This window comes from Acanthisitta chloris, unplaced genomic scaffold (genome assembly GCF_000695815.1).
Source record: "Acanthisitta chloris isolate BGI_N310 unplaced genomic scaffold, ASM69581v1 scaffold24373, whole genome shotgun sequence".
NCBI classification, from domain to species: Eukaryota; Metazoa; Chordata; class Aves; order Passeriformes; family Acanthisittidae; genus Acanthisitta; species Acanthisitta chloris.
In genome coordinates, this window is record NW_008666913.1 from 15,056 (window position 1) to 15,579 (window position 524).

The window sequence follows — 524 nt, forward strand, 5'->3', positions numbered from 1 at the left end:
CTGACTGGGGCAGGGTGTCACACCCGAGTGGGATGCTGACAGATCTCTGTGTCCCAGGATGAAGAACAAGCTGTGGTACTTCGAATTTGGGACATCAGAGACCTTTGCAGCCACCTGCAAGAAGCTCCATGACTATGTTGAGGTGGAGGTGAGTCCCAGCGTGGTCCCTGGCTCCAGCCATGGCACAAAGGCTTTTTGGAAGCTGTAGCCCATGGGTCGCTCAGGCAGAGCTTTTGGCTGTCTGGGGAGAGGGTGCCCCCCTGGCTTTGCCCCCTCCTCGTGCAGGAGGACACGGTGGCTGGCAGGATCTCCTCTTCCACCGCGCGGCGCTTGCTGCACGGCCGGCCAGCTGCGGAGAAAAAAGAATAACCCTGTATTCCCTCCTTCCAGCTGTATTTGAGAGCGTGCCTGGAATATTCTCTCTGTAAACTCCGCACTGCTCGCAGCCCTCGTTGGATGACATGGAAACAGCCTTTAATTAGAGCCGGGAGGAGGTCCCGCGGTTGCTAAGAGCGCTGTCACTT

The 524-nt window shown here is 57.6% G+C and overlaps 1 protein-coding gene across 2 annotated transcripts in view; it reads left to right on the forward strand.

Annotated features, from left to right (window-relative positions):
* LOC103799961 (diacylglycerol kinase beta-like) overlaps positions 1–524 on the forward strand; it is a 15,146-nt gene that overhangs the window by 10,010 nt on the left and 4,612 nt on the right. For both annotated transcript variants that reach the window (XM_009072319.1, XM_009072320.1), the window contains exon 20: positions 58–148. In XM_009072319.1, coding sequence (XP_009070567.1) covers positions 58–148 — 91 coding nt within the window. The remainder of the gene's footprint in view (positions 1–57; positions 149–524) is intronic.